The 24265-nt window shown below is 40.0% G+C and overlaps 1 protein-coding gene across 13 annotated transcripts in view; it reads right to left on the bottom strand.

Annotated features, from left to right (window-relative positions):
* Nucleotides 1-24265, bottom strand: part of Pphln1 (periphilin 1) — an 85571-nt gene that overhangs the window by 13138 nt on the left and 48168 nt on the right. For 7 of the 13 annotated variants that reach the window (XM_075960428.1, XM_075960432.1, XM_075960426.1 and 4 more), the window contains 3 exons: nucleotides 18572-18651; nucleotides 14152-14271; nucleotides 9086-9226 (listed from right to left, as the gene is read on the bottom strand). In XM_075960428.1, coding sequence (XP_075816543.1) covers nucleotides 9086-9226; nucleotides 14152-14271; nucleotides 18572-18651 — 341 coding nt within the window. Of the gene's footprint in view, nucleotides 1-9085; nucleotides 9227-14151; nucleotides 14272-18571; nucleotides 18652-21987; nucleotides 22045-24265 lie in introns of all 13 variants that reach the window. The other 6 variants (XM_075960424.1, XM_075960430.1, XM_075960429.1 and 3 more) reach the window with 1 other exon arrangement.

Below are 24265 nucleotides of genomic sequence, written 5' to 3'. Positions count from 1 at the left end.
ATGACATGTATTGGTCATTTCCCACATAAAATGTTTACCATGAGGGTGATGTTTTCTTTCCCCATCCTTTGAATGTATTATGATCAATGTCTAGAGCTAAGTTACAGGTGTAAATTTATTTTTGTCCCTTGCTCCTTTAATTCTAAACTGTGCAACATCTAGTAGCTCAAGAACTGGACCATATAAAGGTTAAAGAGTTTGCAGCTCTCTTTACTAAGCCAGTGAGCACCTTTGACTGCTTTGTACCATGCAGAGTAATTTAACTTGGTCAGCCAGCAACGTTCACAACTTGTTGATTAAACAGTTTGGTTTACTGTCTAGCCTTATTCACAGGGTGCTATGAATTACTGGAAGAAGTCCAAAACTGCAATTACTCAATCCACTGTGAACTCCTCAAACCTCTCTGGTGACTTCTCTATCAGCACGTAACACACTGAGTATTCTAAGGCCTTCCCACACCCAATTCAGGAACTTCAGATACTGATAGGACCCCCCTCCTTCCTATCTCCTATCTTGTTTCCTCTGCTCTTAACAAAATTGCTTCTTTCCATTTATCTTCTTTCCACCTCAAAAAAAAAAAAAAAAAGCCCTGCTGTTCTCTCTTCACTCTTGGTCTCAGGAAAGGTTGCTCTGAATTTTTCATTAGCTTTTCTTACTTCAGCAATTACTGCTATCTTCAGTTTCCCCCTAACCCTGATAGAGCCACTCTCCTCCAAACTATTCCAGTCTAATTCAGGATCTCTACAGCTAAACTGTCCAATACACACTGATCACAATTATGCCCATGCTAAAAGTTCAACCATTCTGCCCATTAATAGAATTCAAAGTGTTTTCCTCCTTTAGTCTAAATTGTTCAAAACTCCACCTCCAACCCACACACTCATATGTAAGCACCTTTGGGTGTTCACTGTATTTTTCCTACCAGCCAGCTTCAGCAAATGTACTCTATACTCAATGTTCCTCAGGCTTGGTTTCCCATCTAATACTTGTCAATGGTGCCTTTCACCTTGTGGGGTCAGGCATGAAACAGAACAGAACACTGGACCATTTACAGCAAATTGCAGACATACAGAGTCTTCCTGGGTTCTGAGCTGTTCTAGCAAAGAGTCAACATTTCCCCCGGAAAGCCACATGAACTTCAATTTCTAAATAGAAACTAACAATTCCAAATCTCAAGTCCATGAGGGAACTTCTTAAAATGAGTAAGAGCCAGCAGAAACTACAGCTGAACTAAAGCCCTGGGACTTCAGATACTGTAGTTATTCAGTATAAAATATAAAATGTTTCTTAAATAAGGGCAAGCCGAGCCTAAATGAGGCTTTATTCTAATGTGTTTTTCATACCATGTCTTTTATTATAGGCCAACTGTAAGCCAAACAGCAATAAATAAATAGTAATTCAGTTGACTTCTAATTGAAACTGGCATAAGGGGATCTTGCTTGTTTAACTCATGTTTGGTATTTGTCTTTTCCTTAGAGTAAGATTATTACTTAGAGTGAAAACATTTATTGACTGGGCTTTATGAGTTGTGCAGCCAGAGTTTTTCACTGAAAGTTACATAGATGTAGCATGTACCCAACAATGGCACTTCCATCTTAATGAGCTAAAAGGAACTTTACTTAAGCAGGCACCCATTTCAGTTGGCTGACAATGTCTATTTAGCAGCTGAAAAAAAAACTGAAGGGGTATCTGAAGGACACTCTGTCCTGTGCAGTTGGGTTCTGCCATTAGTTAGGTCAATAAAGATCACTTAGGAGATAGAAGCAAGGCCAGATTTAATCTCTCCATACCCACAAGAGTGAAGGCTTTCTCATTAATTTATTATATGGTTGAAATATAGTGAGAAGATTAATATAAAAAAACTATGTGTTTTAACTGATATTGACAACAGAAGGGAGTAAGAAAGAATTTTTATTTCAGAGTATATTTTCTTGAGATGTAGTTTCCTATAATGTGTCCAGACATGGATCTTTTAAAAAAAATAATCACATCTGACATAATTTATTTTTCCTCTTTGAGTATTTATATTGTTCTCCCTGCAGGGCATAAGTATACACCTTTAATGTCAATACTCAGGAGGCAGACACAGGGAGATCTCTGCAAGTTCAAGGCCTACCCGGTCTCATAGAAAGTTTCAGGACAGCTAGAGCTACACAGAGAAACCCTATTTCAAAATAATAAACATGTCTCCCTGAATACTGAATGGGACAATACGATATGAGACTTTGTGACTACTTTGGCCCTGACTGATGTCCTTCTTATCTCAGCTTCCCAAGTGCTGGGGAATTCCACAAAGCACGGTTTTACTGTACCTGTTTTATTGGTGGCAGGAGTGGGTCACATTTGGGATCAAACTTAGGGCTGGTACAGGCTGGGCAAACATTCTGCCGCTGAGAAACACCCCTGCATTTGCCCCTCACTTTAAAAATCTTAAATTGTAGGTTGTCTTGCTTAGGACTGACTTTTTAAATCTGTCTCCATCTGATTTACTGTTTCATCCACATGTTGAGGGTTTTCTTTTTCTTTTTTTATTTGTTACATTTTACTTAATTATAAAGAAGGGGCTGGAGATATGACTTGCCGGTCTTGAAGAGAACCCAGGTTCAGTTCCTAGCCAATGCCACATTAAAAAAAATTATCAAGAATAAGTTTATGGCGGTTATGTACAGGTTACATGAAAATACTGTTCTTTGTATTTCCAATGGGGGCTAAAGCACCTAAGGATTCTGGTATCTGTAGGGATTCTAGAGCCAATATTCCTGGAATACCAAGGCATATAAAAATTTTCAAAGAAAAGAATCCAGAAACAAACCACAAAACAGTAAAAAAGAATAGGAGTAGGGGAGGAAAAAAACCCAAAAACACACCAGCAAGAAAAAAGGGTCAGTGAGGCGGCTCCGCAAGTGAAGTGCCACCGGACCTGATAACCTGAGTCTGATGTCCACAGATTGTCCCAACACCCCTGCCCTTTCCCCATGGATAGACAGATGGACAGATAGGGAGAGCCTGGTAACACAGTCGGCCGCCCCACTCCACCCCCTGCACATACCTGATTTATGACTTTAAGTCACCTTTAAACAAAATCACAATTCTAAGTGCAGTTTTTATAGAGGTCTTCCATAAAACACCAATGGATTCCACTGTACCGACTGTGGAGAACAGAGCTGTTTGCTGTTTCCAAGCATGAAGCTTATTTTTAAACAACAGCCAAGAGAAGACAGGAGATGCTATCTATATGTGGTTAAATCTTGAAAAAGAAAAGTCAGCACATAAACAAGAAAATTTTAATCAGGGAAAAGTAGAGAAGAAAATTCTAAGGAAGAAATTATTTTTAAAAAATTATTTGGCCGGGTGGTGGTGGCGCACGCCTTTAATCCCAGCACTTGGGAGGCAGAGACAGGCGGATCTCTGTGAGTTCGAGGCCAGCCTGATCTACAAGAGCTAGTTCCAGGACAGGCTCCAAAGCCACAGAGAAACCCTGTCTCGAAAAACAAAAACAACAAAAAAATTTATTTGGGGCTGGAGAGATGACTCAGTGGTTAAGAGTACTGACTGCTCTTCCAGAGGACCCAGGTTCAATTCCCGGCACCCACATGGCAGCTCACAACTATCTGAAGATCCAGTTGCAGGGGATCTGACACCTTCACACCAATGCACCTAAAATAAAGTTAAATAAACCATAAAAAAATTTGTATTTTATGTACACAGCGTTTTACCTGTGTGTATATCTGAGAGTGTCAGATCCCCTGAAACTGGAGTCACAGACAGTTCTGAGTGCTGGGAATTGAACCTGGGTCTTTTGGAAGAGCAGTCACTGCTCTTAACCACTGAGCCATCTCTCTAGTCCCGGAAGAAATCATTTTTAATGTTATATGTTATATAGAGATAAAGAGAAAGCTAAATGTAAGATGAAAACAAGATCAGAGTCACCCAGAATAAGCAAGGTACTCCATAGTAAAATTTTACACTTTGAAAAATTACAAATGATAGGAGAGAAAAGAAGAGGACATCGAGAAAACAAGGTGGGAAATAAAAGAGCAAGCCAGGAATGGTAAACGGTTAAGGCCCTCTTGGGTTCCACAGAGAGGAAAGAGCAGAAGGCATAAGAGGCGAGGGGTCCAAGTCCTGACACAGATGAGCGCTAGCTATAAAATAACAAGAAGGAATCCAAAGTAACCATCACCAGAGCTACAAAGAAATAGGCAAGTACTACTTAGCACAAGCACTTGGGATTTCCAATAAAGAGAGCACTTTAAGAGAAGATTCCCAGAGCTGTAGAGATGGCTCAGTGGTTAGTTAAGAGCACAGGCTGCTCTTCCAGAGGTCCTGAGTTCAATGCCCAGCAACCACAAGATGGCTCACAACCATTCTTAATGAGATTTGGTGCCCCCTTCTGGTCTGCAGACAGACATGCAGGCAGAGAAAACTGCATTTAACAAATGTGCAAGGGGGCCCTGAAAACAATGGCAACCAGACCGCACTTTATAAATGTCCTTAATGTTTTATTTAACAACAAATAAAATAAACAGAACTGAACAGCAGTTCTTACACCAGCACTGGCTGGGAGCAGTCTGCATTTGGCCTAATCCTACTGGAACACTCTGACTAACTAAACAGTTTTTTCTGCATTGCCTTGGAGCAGCATCCCCAAGGAAAAAGCCTACCTGTACCCTTTCAAAGTATGGTTCTTATAAATGTTTGGGATTTATACTATCTATATACTGCCTCTACCTCCTGAGTGCTCAGACAGCAGGCATGTATCACCACACCAAATTTAAGATTTGCTGGGGCGAGCAAACCTAGTGCCCCATGCATGCTATATAGCTACATCCACTTGGTTATACCCCCAGTCCCAGCTACTTCATTTCAAATGAAAACCTCACCCCAATACTTCAGCAGCAAGTTCCCATAGTAACACCAAAAAACAAGATTTACCCGGTAAATTATACATTTCAAAAACTTAAAAATTTGGCCAAAATAAATTATTTTTAATTATTTTAGAAATGCAATTTTTTAAAGAGGGAAATCTTGGGAGTTTTACTAAATCTATATGCAAAGTCTGAAGAAGTACCTGGTAATGAATTGTTAAATACAACTGGGTAGACTTGATGGCTAGACAAGATATTGAGGGAGAACTGTACTTTTAAGAACATTTGTAACTTGTCTGATAACAAGGAAAAACAGAGAATGTTTCTATTATGTGAGGTAGGCTAAATGCTTCTCTCATACACATACAATAGACAGAGCTTCCTCTATTTGAAAAGAATTTCATTTTAACCTATCACAACTAAAAGCTGATTCTTCCCATGTCCACAACTCTCACTCATATTCCCAGGACAACCGTTCATCTGCCTGCCCTTTATTTAGGCCTACGAAGAGAAGAAGCAGGAGCGAGTGAGAGGGAGCTGCGGTCAGACACTGTAAGAGCTGCAACACAGAGAAACTGATCCGGTACTACAGAATGCACGTTCCACTCAAGGGCTCAGTAAGCACTAATGATCAGGGTACAAGAGGGTTTCTTCAAAACAGTCTTTCATTTTAGTAAAGGATCCCTGTGTCTACTAAGAAGGTTAAAAATTAAAAACACAATTCTATTATTAAATGTGAAATACCATGCAACAGAAAGTACAAAGGACTGCACACATAGCTCAACAGCAGTGTACTTGCCCAGCATGCGAGGGCCTGGTTTGCTTCCCAGTACTATAATAAAACAAACTGGGTTCATAACCCAGTTATAAACCCAGTGTGTTATAAACACACTGGGTTCATAACACAAAAAGAACAAAGAGCTCTGAACATCAAATATGATTTAAATAAGAAAAGTCAAAGATTATCCAGTCTAACCTTTGCAGAAAAGCTAATAAAAAGCCCAGTTAAAAAAATGGTTAGAACGTGGAGTTTAAAGCAAACTAAAAATTGATAGATATGTATATATCAATTATATATCTCAATACATATATATGTATTGCACACATATACCAATTATATGTATGCAATATATATACTGCATACATATATCAATTATATGTAATATATATAGTTTTGGAACAGAATAGAATTTCTGTGGAGGCCCAAAAATGTGAGCCTATTCTACCTTGTCTGAAGGTTAGAGAGTTTGAGGTTGCTCAAAGGTGTTAACAAGTATGGCTACACACCAGACTTAGGGTGTAGTTGCTTGTTGTTTTGGACATTAAGGTGGCCCATAGTGGTGGATCCATTCTGTCTTAACCAAAAGTCAGAGAATTCAAGCAAACTTCTGCTCCTTCTTTAGAAGTAGAAGGTTTGACGAAGAATTTAGCATGAAAGATGAACCAACCTTGATACCGATAATCAGTATACATGGTGTGTGTGTGTGTGTGTGTGTGTGTGTGTGTGTGTGTGTGTGTGTGTGTGTGTGTAGAATGCCTAGGATCCAAAGCATAAAGAGGCCACACGTGCAGGGTAACAAGGTAAACCACATGTACCCCAGAATGTTGAATAAAAGTGGGATGGTTTGAAACTGTTCATCTCCACAATGCAGCACTTTAGTCACAAGTGAGTGTTTTCTGGATGGAGAATTTATTAGCATTCAACCACGTTTAATTCTAATCTCAATGCCCAGGGATGCCAATGTGGCACACATCAAAAGAATATATCCCCACACGGAGGTGATTCTGCTACAGTCTACCCCGTGTGCCTGCTTTTAAACTTTAAGAACTGCTATGTGGTAACCCAGAAATTTTGAAGGGGAATTTTTATTTAAACTATAATATTGCTTCAATTAAAAGACCTGGGTTTCAAAACCCAAGGAGCTGGAGACATAGTTTAACAGCTAAGAGCACTGGCTTTTCTTCCAGAGGACCTGGGTTCAATTCCAGTACTTACATGGTGGTTCACACTGTTTCTAACTCCAGTTCTAGAGATTTGATGCATACTTCTGGCCTCTGATGGCACCACATATGCATGTGGTGCACACATGAAGGCAAAACACTCATACATGAAAAACAATGTAAAGAGAAACACTGAACACCAACGTAGTCACCATATCGCTTGTACAGACCTTCTATTCATTGATATGTAATCCTTATTGGAAAAAATCTTGAAAATTATTTCCTCTGTTTGAAAATTAATAATTTTATATATACATTTATTATCAGGTGCTAGCTTCCTGAATTTGAGGGAATTCTGGCCTCACTTCTTGCCCATGTATGAGATCACAGTGTCTAACGGAAAGAGAAAGCTCTATATAGCTTCTATTTTATAGCACCATACTTTTCCTTTGTAAAGATTAGCTTCATGCCAAACAATTTTCAATGCACCATCAAGCTAATTTATACACCCTACTGATAACTTTCTCACAATCTAAGAGACTAACTATGAACAACAGGACAGTGAAAATATTCATAAATGACAAAATACTTAGCATTTCATTAACTGTTTCTTCAAGTTACATTCTTTCTTTTTTTAAAGATTTGTTTATTATGTATACAGAGTTCTGCCTGTATGTCTGCCTGGAGGTCAGAAGAGGGCACCAGATCCCATTATGGATGGTTGCGAGCCATTATGTGGTGGCTGAGAATTGAACTCAGGACCTCTGGGAGAACTGCTGAGCCATCTCTGCAACCCCAAGTTACATTCTTAAGAGAACTTATTTGTAAAAATACTACAGCCAGGAAATGGTAGCCCACACCTTTAATCCCAGCAGCACCCAGTAGGCAGAAGCAGGCAAATCTCTGTGAGATTGAGGCCAGGCTGGTCTACAAAGCATGTTCCAGGACAGCAAGGGCTACACAGAGAAACGTGTCTTGAAAATAACAAAACAAAGAAAGAAACCTGTAACTTAGGGGCTAGCAAGGTTAAGAGCACTAGCTGCTCTTCCAGAGGATCCAGTTTCAATTTCAAGCACCCATATAAGTGGCTTATTAACTGCCTATAACTCCAGTTCTAGAGAATCCAACACCTTTTTCAAACCTTTAAGGGCACCAGGCACACATGTAGTACATAGACATACATTTAAGCAAAACACTCATATCCAAAAGCGCATAAAATAAAAATCAATAAATCGTAAGAAGAGAGAGAGCTACAACTTAAGAAGAAAAGAAAACATTATTAAATTATTGACCCTTTTAAATATCACCTTGATCAAACCCTGTTAAGAATGAAGCCTTAACGAGGTTGAAAGTAAGAAAGACCACTTCTGATCTTAAGTGACCCAGGAACCACTCAAAGTCACTGTCAGGGTTATGGCTTTAATCATCATCCAACCAAAAAATCTGCCACATATAAGAGGTAAGGACAGGGGCAGAGTTCACCTGCTTTGCCTCTCTGGGCCTAGGCTACAGTCATGCAGTTGATGCTCAGCTGGTTTTTCTTGCCTCACACCCACAAGGCCTTAAGGCAAAGCTGCTTGAGTTTCCAGTAAAGTGTTGATTTCCTCTAAGTGGTTGACTGAAACGACTGATTTCATGCACCCAAGATAATTCTGCTTCCTGGTCAGCTCTGTCCTCCCCACTTTCATTATCTCACTGATTTAAGCTGTAGATACACCACTGCCAGGACAAAGCCTCTGTCACATGACTCACTGCTCAAAGTGGCAGAGATATACCACCCAGCAGGGCAAAGTCCCTGGCTCTTGTGAAGTCTATGTTATGGTAAAGAAAAACAAGAAAACAAATACAGGTCAAGTGAATTTAAAGGGAAAAGATGCTGATGTAGTAGTGCATACCAGTAACCCAGTGTTTGGAAAACAGGCAAAGAAGAGGGCAATGCGTTCAGACTGTCTCAGCTCCATACCAGCCAGGGCTACAGTATGAGAGTCCATCTCCAAACACGAGGAAATTGCAAGGACATGGAGACTGGTGCATCCTAGGCCTTCCTGGCTTGCCAATGTAGGCCAGTCATTGGTTCTAGACTAATAACCCTGTCTCAGAAAAAAAAAAAGGCGCCCGAGGAACATCCGAGGTTGTCCTCTAGCCTCTACACACATTCAGCGGAATTTCAAGTTACAGGAGGAATAGACAAACCAGTATATTTATCCAATGTCAATACTTATATGTGCAGAGCAGCACAAACCAAGAGCGTGTCTATCAGAAGACTGCATTCTTACCTGTTCGATCTCTTTGGTTTTTGATGCAATGGCTTTAGAGCGACTGCTAAGCTGGCTGTCTTCATACAATTCTGTGCCATCTGTTGTGTTTGACTCGGGTTCTTCTGTCTGGTCGATAAATAAGGGAGCCATGGATCCCGTCTTGAAAACAGAAGAAGTCCTTAGTTATTTTCTTAAAGGACATTGGGTATATGAGATAGTGTATGTGGTCACTAAGAGAAGATTATATTAAAAGGAAGTGCTATTTAATTAATTTTAAGAAAAGAAAATGTACAATGTCATGATATGTAATGAAGGCTAGAGAATATGAATGCTACTTTTATAATTTTTGATGAGACTAAGCCTTACAACATTCTAAAATATGATAGATATACTAAATACAGAATAATTTATGGCTGAAAGGTTTTGTACTATGGTTATTTCTTAATCTATTCAGGAAATATGGACCACTTAAGAAAAAAACCCAAATATGAGAGCATAAGCTCACATAAAGAATTACAATAAGAGAAGGCACAGGAACACACTCCATGCTCACAGCTAAACAGCCCACGACTTTCCTCAAACCATTAGGAAGAATGTGAGACTGCAGCAATGACTGCTTCTGTTAGACACTCTCCCAACAGTGACTGATTCAGACTAACCCCAAACACTGGGGACTCCCATCAGTACGAGGCTCTCACCAACAGACAGGTCATCCAGACAAAATTTAAACAGATGAACACTGGAATTAAATAAGATCATAAATCAAACAGATCTAACAGGCATCCATGAACATCCCATTCAGACACTAAATACCCATTCTTAACAGCAGCTTGTGGAAATTTTCCCCCAAACTGACCACATGTTAAAACACTGAACAAATCCCGAGAACCAACAACCTGCATTCTATCAGACCAGAATGTAATAAACGTTGGTGTCAACAGCTGCTCTTCTCCAGAGATCCTCCAGAGATCTGAACAACCAAGCTCAACAGAGGCCTGACTCTTAGTACTTTACCTTGAGGCAATACCAAGTTCTGAGAAAGACCACAAACTGAGACCACCCAGGCACCGCCCAGTAACAGACCATCCAAAGGAAATTCCTAACGTTCCAACCATTGTAGACAGCACACACCCATCGCTTATCACCAGAACACCCTTAGACAAATGGCAGCCAATCAGCGGTCCTGAACCTTAGAAATCCCTCACCCCCACCTTTGCTACTATAAATACCCAACCCTAATTGAAAAGAGGCTGTGTAAATGGTGTAAATGAGGAAAAACCCAGAGCTCCATTAAGATTAGGAACAAGGCAAAGGTGTCCAGTGAGTCCACTTCTATTCAATGTAGAGTAGTGAGACAAGCAAAGGAAAGAAAAGAGATACAAACAGAAAGAGAAGTCAAATTATCCTTATTTGCAAACTATTTAATTCTGTATACAAAAAACTAAAGACTACCGAGTTTGATTTTCTATGACCCTGAAAAACTTGATCACCTGGGGGAGGGGGGGGAGTTTATCTGACTTACAAACTCTGATACAGTCCAGCACTGAGGAAAGACAAAGCAGAAACTAAACCAAAAGCCTTGGAGGAACACTGCTTTCTGGGTGCTCAGCCTGCCTTCTTTCTTTCTTTTTAAAAAAAAATATTTTATTTATTATGTATACAGTGTTCTGCCTGTAGAACAGAAGAGGGCACCAGAATCTCATGACAAATGGCTGTGAGACACCATGCAGTTGCTGGGATTGAACTCAGGACCTTTGGAAGAGCAGGTAGTGCTCTTGACTGCTGAGCCATCTTCTCCAGCAAGCAGCCTGCCTTCTTATTCCAGGACTACCCTCTTTGGAGTCACTGTCTGAAGCAAACTGGGCCCTCCCACATCAATTAATCAATCAAATACCCTACAGGCTTACATATGTCTATGAGCCTACTTGTCTATATGTGCACTACGTCAGTGCAATAGCCAACAAGGCCAGAAAAGAGCATCAGCTAGAGTTACAGATTCTTACTGCTGACGAACACTTTCAGCAAACTAACAGGATAAAAAGCACCGAATCCCTGAAACTGCTAGAGCAGTGGTTTCCAACCTTCCTAACACTGCCACCATTTAATGCAGTTCCTCATGCTGGGTGACTCCCAACCATAAAAATTATTTCATCGCTACCCCGTAACTGTAATTTTGCTGCTGTTATGAATTGTAATGTAAATAAGTATCTGTGTTTTCTGATGGTCTTAGGCAACCCAAAGGGCTATGACCCAGAGGTTGAGAGCCCATGTGCTAGGAGAAAAAGTAAGGAGTACATGGTTATGAACAGGTACAAGTAAAGACTTTTCAGCTAGGCAGTGCAGGAAATATAAGGTCAACAACTAACAAACGCCAAACACTCTGTTCCGCAAAGGAAACTGCCAAGTGAGGAGAGGAAGCCCAAAGAATGAGAGAGACATCTTTGCCAGCTATAAAAGAGGCTTAATGTCTGGAATACACAAAAAACTCAAGAATCTAAACATAAAACTCAATTTTTAAATGGGCTATGGGATTGAATAGAAAGTCATCAAAAGAAATCCAAATGGCTAGGAAACACTAAATTTTTTTTCAGTACTTTTTTTTGGAGGAGGGGGGTTGGTTTCTTTGTAACAGCTCTGGCTGTCCTATAACTTTGTACACCAGGCTGGCTTTGAACTCAGAAATCTGCCTGTCTCTGCCTCTCAAGTGCTAACACTAAAGATCTGCACTACCACCATCCAACCAGTATTCTTAATAATAAAGAAAATGTAGATGAAAACTACTACAAGATTCTATCTCACCCAGTCAGAATGGCCACCATCATCAAGAATACAAATGTCAAGAAATGTTGGTGTAATGTGGAGAAATGGAAATTCTTATACACTGTTGATGGGAGTGTAACCAAATAGCCACTTTGTAAATTGATCTAAAAAAAAAGTGCCTTCTAAGACGTTGTGTTTCTACCCACAGATTTGTGCTATTCCCAACCTTGATAAAGAACCTTCTTATTGCAGTAGCGGTTAATGCAGAGATTAATAATTGTTCAGAGTGCTGAAAGAAGCAATTGGGAGTGCTCACTGTAGATTATTGAATATCTCTATGAACCCTCTCCCCAGGGCTCAGGGAACACCTCCACAGATGGAAAAGAAAGACTATAAGAGCCAGAGGATGGGAAGCAGGCTTGAAATGTTGTCTTCTGGACATGATGTTACAAACATGGACTCACAGCAGCTCTGATTACCTAAATAAGACCTACATAAGAACAAGACAGTCAAATTTCTTTCCATCAGGGACAGAAGAGGGGATCAAAGGTCCCATCCCCAGAAGAGTTGATATTGCAAGCTGATGGCAGGAGAGGGAGAGAGAGAGAGAGAGAGAGAGAGAGAGAGAGAGAGAGAGAGAGAGAGAGAGAGAGAGAGAGTCAGTTTTCTTTGCCAACGATCACTGGGTTGTTCTTGTCTCAAGCCTGGAGTTCATATAAATGTATCTTACATAGAGACAGATGAGCAGAACATAGTCGTATAAATTAAAACTTGCATGCATACACACACACACACACCACCCAAAACATTAAGTAGACAAGAAATCAGTCTTACTCTCAAATTCGACCTCTGAAGTACAAGTATCTACTGTTAATATAAAAACTATTAAGTCTAAATTATAAAAATTACATCAAGTAAGTAACACAAGATTTCTCTTGTCTATGTTTCAAGTATTTCTAAGTACTAAGGATAACAGCTTGATATATTTGATGGGTTTAATTAATACTCAAAAATATCTATTATTAAAAATAACAAGAAAACTTTGACCTGTTTGAGAAAATTATTATCTAAATATCTATATGACAAACCAGCATCTCTATCTCTCTCTATCTCTCTCTCTCTCTCTCTCTCTCTCTCTCTCTCTCTCTCTCTCTCTCTCATACACACACACATACACAAAACAAAAACAAATAAAAGATAGAAAATTCAAACACTCATAAACAAGTCTTTCTGGACTCCACATCTACCCATTTGACTTATGCACATTATATAACAGGCATGTGGGAAAGGATTCCTTAATCGTGCATAAAGATACGGGTTAGTATACTATTATTGTTATACACATTTAATCCCACATACCACAAAACCCTCCATGAGGATTGGCAATGTAACAGACAGACAGATGTTGTGGAATATTGGTTTAAGATGTGGTACATTCATTTAATGATGCACAGATGTGCTGCATTCTTTCTGTTGCATCTGTTTCACTCTGTGAAGCTGTGTTACTTTGCCTGTCTAAAACACCTGATTGGTCTAATGAAGAGCTGAATGGCCAGGAGATAGACAGGAGAGGGACAGGTGGGGCTGCCAGGCAGAGAGAATAAACAGAGGAGAAATCTAGGCCCAAGAGAAGGGGAGGAGCTAGAAAAGCAGGAGAGGACACCAGGGGCCAGCCACTCAGTCAGCCACCGAATAAGTTAAGTTAAATAATCATCCATGTATTTATTTGAGAGCTGAGTGGCAGGCGCCCAGAGAGTAAAACAAAAACCCACTACAGACAGACCCTAGGTTTGACCCCAGAATGCAAAAAGGGTTGGGAAGAGCAAAGCAAAATGGAAAAAGTCTTCCTTTAAAATTATTCAAAAATGCCGGGCGGTGGTGGTGCATGCCTTTAATCCCAGCACTCGGGAGGCAGAGGCAGGCGGATCTCTGTAAGTTCGAGACCAGCCTGGTCTACAAGAGCTAGTTCCAGGACAGGCTCCAAAACCACAGAGAAACCCTATCTTGAAAAACCAAATATATATATTCAAAAATATACTTTTCACACACTCTTACTTTGTGTACTAAATTCAATAACCCAAGAAGACATTTTATCAAGTACCTGTTGAGGAACAAGAACAGAGCAAATATTTTATACTCTGTTTGCTTTGCCCTCATGCATCTCAAGCTATCCTCAAACTTGCTCTGATGACAACCTTGATGGTCCTCTGCCTGCACCTCCTATATGTTGGGATTACAGGTGTATGGTACCACACAGGACTTATACCCAGTTTAAAATCAAGACAAAATGTTCAGGTGCGAAACATAAAGTTGAAATTAAATACCTCGAACTCAGAAATCTCCGGCAAGTTATTTTCATCTGACTTCTCTGGCTTTTCATTAGCCCACTTGCTTGCAGCCTCAGCAAGTTCCTTCTCGGTTAGCCGGCTGGGTTTGTCTAACACCTACCATAAATAGACATCTTTGTTAGCATTCTTAAAGACCTCTAACACCAGGAAGCACAATGCAGTGAGATGAGTATACCCCCTTTTCACTCCTTCAAAAACATTCAGCAGAGGGCCAGACAGATAACACATGTGTGTTCATCCCTAGCACAAGGAGGGTGAGGAAGGAGAACTGAAAGTGCTGGGCCAGCCATAGCTACATAGGAAGACACAAAACTCAGTCCAGAATCCCTTTAAAGAGCAATTCCTAAAGGACACAGGGACTATACATCACTGAGCATTTCATTTATATAAAACTTCAAGACCTCATCTAATGGGCCAATGCAAAAAGCATGACAAAAACATATAAACTGTATCCAGGATACAAACAACATCATATTGATTATAATTTTTATCTTTAATTATGCTCAAATGAAATAAAGTAATGGTTAAATTTTATTACAGTAAATCCTTTAAAAAGATTTATTTATTTTAATGTGTGTGGGTTTTGCCTGCCTGTAAGTCTGTGCTTCGCATGTGATCCCGCTGTCCCCTAAGGCTAGAACAAGGGCACTGGATCCCCTAGAATATTAGATTTACAGAGGATTGTGAGGCACGGAATTAATCCCGGTCCTCTAGAAAAGCAGCCAATGCTCTTAACTACCAGACCATCTCTCCACCCCTAAGGTAAACTCTTAACTCAAGAGAAAGGCCCAAATATGTCATCTTTATAATTTGTGATAAATCGTATAAGTCATTTTTGCACAAGAGTTTAAAGATTTAAATTTCATTGTTTTGGCATACTACTACTTTCTCTAACTGAATACAATATAATCATAGCATGGGCTTGGAAGCTACAGGCAGATCTCGGCATGCAGTATGGTTTAATCACCTGTTGGATGGGGCTTAATTACTTTTACAAAGCAGTTGTGAGAATAAAGATAATGGGCCTAAAAAGTATCTGTAATAATGTCTTGTAATTTTTCTTTCCCATGTTCACAGCCATAAATTTACTGTACTGAGACAAATTTGGGAAGATGAGTGAGCTCATGGAAGAAGCAAAGACAAACAAAAGGTCTTTCTGGGTCACTCTCAATCCCAATAAGGGCCTGCAGTGTGGACGAATGAGTGCAGCAGCACAGCACGGGTTATAAAGCCTTTCCTTGGAACCTTCATGGTGGTCCTCTGATTCCATCCTATTTCCTGGAAGACTCTTTACCAACTAGGCCCAATCGCTCCTATCTCTTAACTTTTCTAAGAGTGTATCACTGACTTAATCTTACATCAGTATGATGATTAATCTTGGTTTCCAGCTTGAAGGGATATGGTATCAACAAAGAAAAATTCCTCTGTTGGGTCAATAAGGTTGCTTTCAGAAAGGACTGGCTCGGGTGGAGAAAGTGGTGCTCATGGGCCTTCATACAGTAGCCCAAACATGAAGAGCTCCAAGGAAAGGGTGATGCTGCAGCTGCTGTCCTCCACAGATATCTGAGCCTGACTTCTCTGGCCTTCCATGACAGGGTTAGTATCAGCAACTGTCCAGGAATCTTTTAGGCCTTAGAACTGGTCTAGGATCACCGAGGCACTTAGAAGCCCAGGTCCTAAGTCTCTCTAATGTGCTGCCATTTACAGACTACCCAGAAACTATCACATCAACCAAGATAGTGCATGCTAAACCTTTTATAATATGTACACACTGCAATAGCTCTACCCAATACTCCAGAGAACCTTGTCTAATATACAGTCCCAGTGAAAACAAACCAACAAAAGAAACAAAGAAAACCACCTCAGCAGTACTGGTGCACTGCCATGAATGAAGTACTCCTACAAACCAAAGAACATTCTGATAGAAATTCACCAAAGGGAGCAGGGCAGGCCTCATTACCTCAAATTAGAAAAACGAGAAACAGAACAATAGTAATTTATCTAAACTCATTAACAAACACTGATAGAAAGTGCACATGAGCTTCATTTAGACCTGATCAAGCTCACCAAGGAACAGGAGGCAATGGGTTATTTTTATCGTGTGTGTGTGTGTGTGTGTGTGTGTGTGTGTGTGTGTGTGCGCACACACGCGTGCGTCTCTATACACGTGCACATACACAGCATTGTGAAAAAAATATTTTTGCTCCAAATATACTGACTATTTTGACTTAATTATTCAGAGAAACTGCATGTCTCATAAAGCCAGGAATGACTTCAAAAAGTTGTCTGTCATTTTATAACAAGAAATCAACAAAAGCAAAGTAAGCAGAAATTGTAAAAAGAGGCTTTTTCTCTAAGAAACCACCTAGGGAAGCTTTAAAGAAGACAGACACTTGGCCTAGAGAGGCCACCACAGTGGTCTTCAGAGATTTCCACCTAGGAAATGGATCTGCATAATATAGTTTTGGGGGCTAGAGAGATGGCTAAAATGGCCAAGAGTACACACTGCTATTCCAGAGAAACTGAATTTGGTTCTTAGCACCCGTGTAGTTGGCTCATAATTACCTGTAACTCCAGATCCAGAGCATGAAAACCTCTGATCTCTAGCACTAGCACTCAAATGCACACACCTACACATGTGTGTAATTAAAAACCATAATTTTTTAAAAAGCCAAAGGAAGAAGGCAGCCAGCCATAGTCAACCCTAAACTTCCCTGCCTTTGCATACTGCAAGACACAAAATCAACTAGTGGCTGACACTTTGTGTATGGCTTCCATGTACCTAGTACAGCTTAGACTTATTTTCTACAAATCTATTATCAGCTCACGTCACACACCAAAATTATCAAGTCTTGAGAAGACAAAGAGAGAAAGCCTGAAACTTACCTCTGAAGTCTATTCCACAGCAACTAAATAAGCTTAACTCCCTCATTCCAATCTTCTACCCATCCAGAAGGTTTGGTTTTTATCCCTTGGTTTGTTTGTCTGAAGGCAGAGTCTCAATCTGTAGCCAAAGTTAGTTCATGATTATGAAACCCCTTTGTCTCAGGCCTCAAGTGCTGGGATTACTGGCATAAGATGCCTACTCAGCTAAGGAGGTTAAAACAGTACCTACCATAAGACAGTATATTATTAGAAATACAAAAAAATTTTTTAAAAGAAAATAAAAACATATCCAAGAAAATAATGTATGTTTATAATTTTAAAAAAGAAAGTTTATGTTTTCAGGAGAGCTATAGAGCAGAACCACGCTACTGACTCAGGAGTAAAATGCAAAGCAAGCCTGCCACGGGACTATTCTGTCTATCTGTTGCTGAGTGTGTGCACGTGATAAATTACCACACAGAACTATTTTCTAATAAACCCCGTAAAAATATACTCCCAAAGCCATAATGTTTGGGAGAAAAAGCCCTCAGTTGAGAAGGTAATTTAAAAACTCAGGACACTGATGCAGGATTAGCAAGACCAGCCTGAGTTACTATGAGGTCAAGTCCAATTTTAAAACCAAATACAAATTTTTCAGAGAGCTGGTTTCTATGGCTGGCAAAATATCTGTCAACCATCTGCAAGGGCAAGAACCTCAAGTCTAGCCATGCCACAGAACAGCAAAGAACAACCTGACACTTCAGAATCCTCAGATTTCTGAGGGTCCTCCAGTGATAAGATTTATCACAGAAAAATCACTTTTTCCTTTCAAGCAAAGAAACTGCTGTCCCTGTAGACCATCAGAATGACAGGGGTAACTATTCCTGCTAAAACGTCAAAAACGTTAAGAGGAAATCAAAAAGGAGAGAGCATCTGAAACAAGTTATGAACATGAGAAAGGGGGAGAGGTTGATAAAGGAAACAAACTCAAGAGACATCAGCTCCATCGTTCCAACGCTTTGAGAAGCTGGAAATAAAGAATGGTATGTGAGGAGCAGGTCCACTTGGAGGAAATTATTTTCGCTTCTGAAGCTTCAGTCTCCTATAAAACTGAGATTTAAACCTGGCTGTGTATGGGTTTCTGTATGGGTTAGTAAAAGGTTATACTGCATATCAAGAATTGAATGGTTCTATATACATGTTAAACTTTTGCCTATGCTCTCAATGCCCCAAATAAAAGCAAATCCTATGAATACACACCCTATCTAAATATGTAGCCCATTTGGTTATGGTGAAGAATGGCAAAGGCTACAGCAGCAAATAAAAATCATAGCAAAACCACCTATGGAGAAATATCAATGAGAAAAATGATCATTTATTTTGGCCTTTGTAATATTTTCAAGTAGAGAAGACTTAAAATTCAAGCTTTCAAAGGGTTCATTAAGCATCCTACGTACACACAATACTGTTTTGCTGGTCAACCCATTATCTTCACATTGCAGTTCTACCTAACTTTAGAAAAGCAACAAACCTTGGATGAAGAAACTGCTGAAGAACTTGAGGGTGAAGTATCTCTTGATGTTTTCAAAGACTGGATGGATCTCTCTTTACCTATATAACAATGGCAAGATTGAATATAGGACAAGAAACAACACAAGATGTAATTCTCTAGCTTTTGTGTTTCCAAGTAATAAGGAAAGCCACATACGTACTTTATTCTGAAAGTTCTCATCATATTACTGTAGTAGTAACATCTAAATCTACCTCTTAGTAACACCACAAAACATTAATGTAATGTGGAATGAAATAATGGCATATATGGCCATTAGGCCACACCAAAGTCAGTTGTAAGTATGATCACAGAAATGCTGAAAAAGGCAAAAAAACATACTTTAATTAGAGGTTCCACAAACTTCCCTGCCACAGCTAAGCAAGCTCTAGAGAATCAGGTTTCTGAGTACCTCAGGTGGTATTAAATAATAACTCTTCAAGGTTCTGAAGACACTCTACACCAGTGACTCTCAGTCAAGGACAGTCTTGTCCTCCCCACCCTGGCACTGGGCAATGTGTAAATCATGACCTTTTCTGCTGCTGAAAATCTTTAACATATCAAAATATAAATACCCAGAATGTTTTTTTTTTAATTTTGGTTTTTTCGAGACAGGGTTTCTCTGTGGTTTTGGAGCCTGTCCTGGAACTAGCTCTAGTAGACCAGGCTGGTCTCGAACTCACAGAGATCCGCCTGCCTCTGCCTCCCAAGTGCTGGGATTAAAGGCGTGCGCCACCACCGCCCGGCAATACCCAGAATGTTATTACAGTTAGTATGTAGCTACCACAGAGCAATCGATCGGTAAGAGACAGCCCAGAGAGTACTATACACAGGAAATTTAGCAGACATTCCTAAAACATTCACATCATTTAAAAGAATTTAGAAATCAATTAATTCAGAGCACTGATCCAGAGACCGGTATAAGGTATGTGAACAATTGTTTTGTTTAAAATAAACCTCTATAAGATAAAGTCACCATCATTTGTTATTTCAGATACTCACATAATGCTGCATGGAACCATTTTTAATAGAAACATAAGCCAGAAAATATATGAACATTATTATGTAAATAGGTTCAATAACCAAAATTTAATTACATTTACTTTTTAGCTAGCTAATTTATTTAAACTGTTTTAATATCAGTTTATAAAAATTATTAAAAGTAAGCTGTTCCTGATTTAAAAAACACCTTCCTAATAACTTTCAATGTATAGTCAATTCTGTCATCTTAAGTTCTGGGAAAACTAAGAATATGAACAATACAAAGCTATTTTAGAAAGTGGCCACACAAATGTTGCTAAAGCCTAGAAAGTGGAGAGAGCCCAGAGAGCAGGCAGGAGCAGAAGCAGACACCAAGTTACCTGCAGAGTGCAGCGAAGCCAGCTTTACTCAGAGGCTCCACAACTTCCTGCCACAGCGAGGCAAGCCCTAGAGAAGCAGGCTTCTAATCACCTTGTATTAAACAGCTTTGCCAGGGTACTGAAGACAAGAAGCCACACTATCCCAGTGGCTCTCAGCCAAGGACAGTTTGTCCTTCCCACCCTGACACTGGGCAATGTGTAAAGAAATTCTGATTGTTTTCTGTGAAAGAATACCACTGCCAAAGACAACTGCACGCCTAAGACAATATGAGAGATTTCTATGGGGGACAGCCCCATTCATCATCCTTAACAGAATTATCCGGCTTCAATAATGCAAAGGCTCCGTGAGAAACCCCCACCCTAAGTTTAGTACCCCAATTCTGAGGTTAACAGTTTTTTTTTTTTTTTTTTTGTAAAAGACAGAACCTAGATTCTTGTGGTAGCATAAGTTCCAGGCCACCCAAGGCTGACTAGTGAGGCCCTATTTTTAAAATACACAAATTACTTGGATAGGAGGACCCTGAAACAATCATCATGACATTCTCCAACAGCCAAGAACATAAATTTAAGTCACTCCTTACTGTGTTTCCAATGCATGTGGCAAACTGTATACTGCATTGTAAAGTCTGTCCTAGTACCCAAAGCTCCTAGAGCAATGGTTCTAAACCTGGGGGTCGCACCCTCTTTAGGGGTCACATATCAGATGTCCTCCATACCATATTTACATTACGAGTCAGAGCAGCAGCAAAATTACAGTTACAAAGTAGCAACGAAATGTTTTTATGGTTGGGGGTGACATGAGGACAGTAGTAATGGGTCACAGCATTAGGAAGCTCAACAGCCACTATCCTAGAGGAACAAGTATCATGACTTTTTATAGTAGCTCTGGTCTACATAGCCTATAGACTTAAGAACACAAGTAGGCACTCAAAGTTAAATAGAAAGCCAACTTATTTTTTTACACTTAGTTACTAAATAAAGGCATAATTACATTGGATAATTAGTTGTATATGAGTCCGTCATTAGGGAAGGACATCTCCCTCAACTCAAACACAGCACACTGTAAAACTAAGAACTGAATCTGGAAAACTCTGATTTGGGGTCAAAGAAGGATATCGGAGACATCTCTATGACATTCTGACTACCCAGATAAAGGAGATAAACATATACCCTTTGTCCTCTTTCTTGAGAGTTAATTCAATGGGCTTGTCAATCATTTGTGCAGGAAAACACCCTTCTGGGCAAAATAGTAGAAAGACATTTAAATATAGATAGATGGTTCCTTTGGCCACTGGCTATTCTCACCCTTCAAGCGTCTTCCAGTTCTGAAATAAACACCATCTATTTTCTAATATGCTATATTCTGTGTGGCTCATCTAAACTGTTTTCAAGATCACAGGGATAGGGGAGCCCAGGGAGGGCCAAAGCAAAATCCTAGTGCCAGTTATATATTCAATTTTAGCATGCATTAGCGAGAACACAGGGAAAAACCAGCAACAACGCAGAGAAAAGATGACAACTCAACAGCTGTCAATCTCAAGATTTGCTTCACAAACAGGATATTGCTAGTGTAGCTAGGCCAGGTATGATCCCAAGTGTAGCCCAAGAATCTTTCCTGATTTCAGATGCTCAGGGTTAACATAAGCAGACATCAATCAATCTTCATATGCAGAAGCAAAGGATTGCCGAAGGAAAAGAAATGGTTTCTCAGAAACACTCATTTATACCTGTTTCATAAATGAGTGGACAAGCAAGAAGCAAGGAACAAAGACAAACAAAGACAACAGCAAAAACTGCAAAGTAAGTAGAATCTCTAACTCCCACTGCCAACAGACTCATTATTCTATAGGCTCTACCCTCCTGTGGCAGCCATTCCTGAGTAAGAATGGCTGGTCAAGACAACCAACTACCTGGCTATATTGCTAGTGACAGTGTATTTGAGAGAGCAGTAAGATACTTTCCCCCATTTAAATAATTTCTCAAATCAAACCTCCCACCCTTTCAAAATTCCAGATCAAAACCTACTTCCAAACTCACCTCTTCCTTGATTTGCTTCATTCTGTCGTTTGTAGGAAGCACCAACACGCGTGGACTCTAGGGAAAGGTGGCAGGGAGGGATTAACACCAGCACCTCTGTGCCAGGGAGGAGCATGGTAACACCCCAGAAGTAGGAGTAAAGAGAAGAGGTACTTCTGAGCACTTGCTGGTGATCCTAACCACCTCCAACCCACGTCAAGCTGAGCTGTGCGAGCAGCTGTACTGAGGAGAAACCAAAGCAGAACAGGAAAGAACTAGACGTTCTGCATACTGCAGTGATCACTCAGAACTATCAGACACCTGATGGTTCCTAAAAACAATCTTTTTACAGAAGAAATGTATAGTTACCTAGAATAACAGCAGATGCAAAAAGAGCTTTGTATGAGCCCCCTTAACCTACCTAAAAATGAGTCTAGTAAAAATATCTTACTACAGGAAAGGGGACTAGAGTCTAGCACACCACTGAGACACTCACAGGCTGTTAACCTATTCTGAGAGCAACTCAGACCTCACCCACGACTGTGTGTAACAAGAAAAGATTTCTTTTCCATATGTCCAACCATTCAAATGCCACAGCTTGCTAACATCTCCCCACCAGAAACCAGTAACCTGTATTCAGAAATCCTTTAAGTTCAACTATCTGACCCTTCCCATGTGGACACAAAACAAATTGCATGTCCTCTTGCAGGTCTCTCTGCTGACCTGTTTCCTGTCAGTTTGTTTCTTGATTGTAAACTATCAGAGAACACAGAAGGAAACGATTGTAATTCCTCTATCATGTTCACTAAGTGGAAGTGAGAACCAGCTAAGGATGAAAGGTTATATAAAAACATTATGTGCATAAGTAGCAACATTTGTTCATACAAAAACTATAAGGTTCACATTCAAAGATGTGGTACAAATCACATTAGGTGGGGAGGACAGGTGTAGTTAGGCTGCTGGAAGGGAAATCACCATTAATAACAAAACACAATACCAGGAAAGTTTTCTGACTTGTCCAAGAATAGATTTACCAATACTCAAATATTGCAACAACTAAAACTTACTGATTCCCTCCACAAAGTCTCTCATACATGGATTTTCCTCAGATACAAATTTACAGCTACCACCTTGGTTGACCCCTTCACTATGCTATATTCAGAATATGAAAACATTGTAGATTCTTATAGAGACAAAAAAGACCAAAAATAAAGGGTCCCAAATAATCCTCTACTATCGAATGATCAGACCATAGCTGCTTGATGCCTAATGCAACAAACTGTTATGAAAGCCTAATAACTAAGCTTCTCCCCAAATGCCCTGTATTGTAATAGAAACAACTCCATAATAACAGGGTCTTGTATTTGCCATTGACCAAATGGTCCAGAAAGCAAGGCCGGTAGCTTCTCTTCACCACTACAGAATGATTCTCCTTTAGCACAACCACTGCACTCCTGTCCACATCCCTCACTAAAACTCCTATCAGCTCTGGTCTGAAAAAATATCCTTTCTTCTTGGTGTTTCTCACCCAGCAGAATACTTTGGTGGGCGAGCTGAGGAGTGCATCCCATGCTCCCTTGGCATCTCCTGACTGGGCTGTGGTGGCAGGGGGAGCATCTCCGCAAGGCTCTGGGGCTCTAACTACCCATGATCTCTCTCACCCTCCATACATCCCTCAGAAGACCCAACAGGCTCTAAGATCAGCACTTCACAGACGCCCCAGAATGGCTGCGCACACATCTCATCATATCAAGTCAAACATCACTCCCTCTAACCTCCCAGCGGGAGCTTCTTAACAATTTTTATCAGGTCAATTTCTAGTTGAACGCTTTTCATTCGCAAGCAAATTCTTCAGATTTTGTGATATATTTCCAAAGATTGTCTTCTCTGTATCCAGGCCAATCCTGAAGGAGATTTCAAATTTCCTCCCCCTTTATTGCTATGTTTACCAAAGGGGAATGTGTAGTTTCTGGCAAACAGTTTGTTTGTTTGTTTATTTATTTATTTGTATGTTTGTTTTTTCAAGACAGGGTTTCTCTGTGTAGCTTTGGTGCCTGTCCTGGAACTAGCTCTTGTAGACCAGGCTGGCCTCAAACTTACAGAGATCCGCCTGACCCTGCCTCCCAAGTGCTGGGATTAAAGGCGTGCGCCACCACCGCCTGGTTTGCAAACAGATTTTTAATAATCACCAGCTTTCATTTCCAACATCAGGTAAGGAATGGATGTGCCTTTCTCAAAATTATCTCCATGCAGCCTTATATTCTTCATCTTCCAGAAAGGAAAAGAGATCTAATTTAAG

The sequence above is a fragment of the Microtus pennsylvanicus genome, chromosome 2 (genome assembly GCF_037038515.1).
Source record: "Microtus pennsylvanicus isolate mMicPen1 chromosome 2, mMicPen1.hap1, whole genome shotgun sequence".
In the NCBI taxonomy this organism is placed as follows: Eukaryota; Metazoa; Chordata; class Mammalia; order Rodentia; family Cricetidae; genus Microtus; species Microtus pennsylvanicus.
The sequence above is the reverse complement of the archived record's forward strand: the minus strand, read 5'-3'. Positions and strand labels throughout refer to the sequence as shown.